This window comes from Neophocaena asiaeorientalis, unplaced genomic scaffold (assembly GCF_003031525.2).
Source record: "Neophocaena asiaeorientalis asiaeorientalis breed wild unplaced genomic scaffold, Neophocaena_asiaeorientalis_V1.1 scaffold156, whole genome shotgun sequence".
NCBI lineage: Eukaryota > Metazoa > Chordata > Mammalia > Artiodactyla > Phocoenidae > Neophocaena > Neophocaena asiaeorientalis.
Window position 1 is genome coordinate 300,721 of NW_020173773.1, and position 3,289 is coordinate 304,009.

General features: G+C 34.8%; 1 protein-coding gene across 1 annotated transcript in view; it reads left to right on the plus strand.

Annotated features, from left to right (window-relative positions):
• Nucleotides 1–3,289, plus strand: part of ATF6 (activating transcription factor 6) — a 214,950-nt gene that overhangs the window by 72,513 nt on the left and 139,148 nt on the right. The window contains exon 10 of the mRNA XM_024751633.1: nt 324–455. Coding sequence (XP_024607401.1) covers nt 324–455 — 132 coding nt within the window. The remainder of the gene's footprint in view (nt 1–323; nt 456–3,289) is intronic.

The window sequence follows — 3,289 nt, forward strand, 5'->3', positions numbered from 1 at the left end:
TATATATATATATACACACACACACACATAACATAATTATAGTTTTTAAAGCATATAGAATACTGACTTAGTCTAAACAGGTTATAAATAAGGTACTTCTATACTTACAAAATTATTTTCAAAATTATTTTTCATATATGTACAGGGTGACAAGCTAGGGATTTGACCATATCAGTAAGCTGTTTTGACTTGCTTCTATGCCTCGTGTTCTTGCTGTGTGTATAGAGCTACAAAAGAATTTTGATTTGCTTCAGAGCTACACGTAGGATGCATATGTATGACATTTTTATTTCAATTATTTCTTAACATTTTAAAATTTTCAGTGTGTTGGAACGAGATTCCAGGAGAATGAATCCTGGTGTGAACCCTACAAATCAAAGGAGGCATCTTCTAGGATTTTCTGCTAAAGAGGAGCAAGACACATCAGATGGTATCGTCCAGAAAAACAGCTACAGGTTAGATTTACATCTAAATTGTTTATACACAATTTTAACTAGTAGAACAAATGAGTTACAAGGACATTCATTAAATTTACTCTTAAGATCAGTTCTAAGAATAAATATACTTTTTAAAAGCTGTCCCAGTTTCAGAATTCTTATAGAGATGTGACCTTAAAAATCTCAGTTTGTGTGCACTGATATACAAATTGAAACGCATATAATATATACATATTATATTGTATATAATGTCTTTAATATAGTTATTTTATCTGTCTATCATATGTTTATACATATAATGTATTTAATATTTGTTACTATATCATCTGTGATAGATATGATTTGGTGGAATGATATGGTTGAACCTGTTTGTAGTCATTAGATAAAATCATTTATACTTGTTTATTGTGATTTTTGTTGAATCTCTGTCCCTTGTTATAATTTAATTCTGTCTTGGTAAATTTCCATATAGCTTCTCAATAGTAAAAGACTTAACTCTATGAAAATACAATTTCTATGTTATGTCAACTAGAAGAAGGTTATAGTGGACCTTTTCAGACCTGTATAATTCTTGATAAACATTTCCCTGTGTTATTTGTAATTGTTATTAGAACCAAATGGAGCTAGGTCCTTGACTAACAAGGCAAAGGGAGGTCATAGTGTGGCAACTGTGGCACAGAATAATGCTTGAAAATCATTAAAGATTTGTTTACTCTTAACTAAGGTTTTACAGGCCAAAGGCCATAGGGGAATCATTCTCCTGATTTTTACTTTGTTACACCCATACCATTTAATGAGATTATTACCATAGTCCTTCAGGCTTGTCTTCATTTAGTCTTCCTGGAAAAAATGCTAGTATTCATTTTTTTTTTTAGGAAGCTGCAGTATGCAAAGTACTATGCTAAATGTGGCAGAGGATCCAAAGAATTATATGGTAGTGACTGTAATGCAACATAGAATGTGATAGATGCCATGATGTTGGAAAACCTAACATTTCCTGCCTTTTTTTTTTACGTGCCCAAATTAGCCATGCTTCTGAAATACTGATCTTAGTGATCATATAACAGTATAGAATATTGCTAGAGTTTAATAGAATTTTTAATTTACCAAATAATTTTTCCAAGTTTGCCCTACATGTCCCGTAATTTTGAGTTCTGTTGTTGTCTACATGAGATCCAGCAAAGGTTACATTTTTAATAGCCAGTTTTTGGATGTGTAAGAGTTGAGACTGTGCCACTTAGGTTGTATAGCTTGTTACTAAAAATGGAATGAGATTAGACACGTAATTAGAAATTACGGTTCAGGTAAGCTTGACAGGAATATTACTTATTTTGCACTAACTACAATAAATAGAAGCCTTCACTTATTATATGTCCATGTTAGAGTAAGGTAATATGGTGGTTCCCGGAAAGCACAGTACACTGATGGTACTAGTTCAAACTAGAGGTCTGGATGGCTTTTAGGCTGTAATTTATCAGCTCTCAAAGTAGTGCATGAAATGCAAGCCATCTCTCTGTCCCTGACCCCAGAGTCACCACTGCCTGTGCATAATCTGGGTTACTGGTCTTAGTAAAAAATGGATGTGATTATCGATTCTTGTAAAGGTTACGTGTAAGTCTCTTGAAATATCTAAGGTTATTATTGAGGCACTTGGGAAATTTAGGTGTTGGTCCATTATTTGATGTTCTTTCTTTTATTATTGTAAATACTGAATAACAGATACGAAAAACATGTTTGTGAAACATTTGAAAGCACCGAGTATGAATTTGTTTTAAACTGAATTTTTGGTGGTTTATTTACACTCAGCCATGACATTTGTATTTATTTTTTTAATGCAGCTTATTTTATGTTATGTTTCATTTTTTAGGAGAGTTACGAGAACTGGTTCAAATAAAAAAGTAGATTCTTTTTATTTATATATATTTTTTTTGCGGTATGCGGGCCTCTCACTGTTGTGGCCTCTACCTTTCCGGAGCATAGGCTCGGGATGCGCAGGCTCTGCGGCCATGGCCCGTGGGCCCAGCCGCTTCGCGGCATGTGGGATCTTCCCGGACCGGGGCACAAACCCGTGTCCCCTGCATCGGCAGGTGGACTCTCAACCACTGCGCCACCAGGGAAGCCCAGGAGTAGATTCTTAATGTTGTAATTTATAATATTGCATTTGCCTTTTATTTAATAATTAACTGCATATATTTTTTCAGTCTTAGAAATGTGTGGTATATAAGTAATATGACCATATAGTTTGTCAACCGAACTGAGGCACTTATAAGAATGAAAGGTGGTGCTAATAATATTTATGTCAGGACGTCAGGCATAAATCAGGACTGTCTTAGATAAAGGGAAAAGGATAGTCACCCTACACATAAGGCATCAGCCAGAACCTGTAGTCCAGGAATTCTCAGTAACTCTAGCTCCTTAATACTGTCCTTCACGTTAGTGATTTATTTGTTGAAATTTTTTCTATTGGTATGGAATGGTTTGCAGGCAGCCTAGAACCCTGACCATCTCAGGACTAGTGTGGATCTAATTGCCTCCAGATTGCATGTTGGCTTAGGTTCTCCCTTTTCTTTCCCCTTCAACTCCACCCAGTCCCTTTCCTGGTATTTTTCCTATCAGATTTTTTTTTCTTTTCCAAAGAATATTTTTGGCTGATAGAACAAAGCCAGTCAGCACAGATGTGCGGAAATCATTACTAGAGTTTATCACATGGAAATAAAATTATAAGTCAGAATTATATTTTCAATAGTAGTTTTAGACTTTTCTGATGGACTTAAGCATTTGTATTTTAGACCTGATTTTTTTTTTTTTTTTTTTTTTTTTTTTTGGGGGCCGGGGGCCCTCCCCTCTTGGGT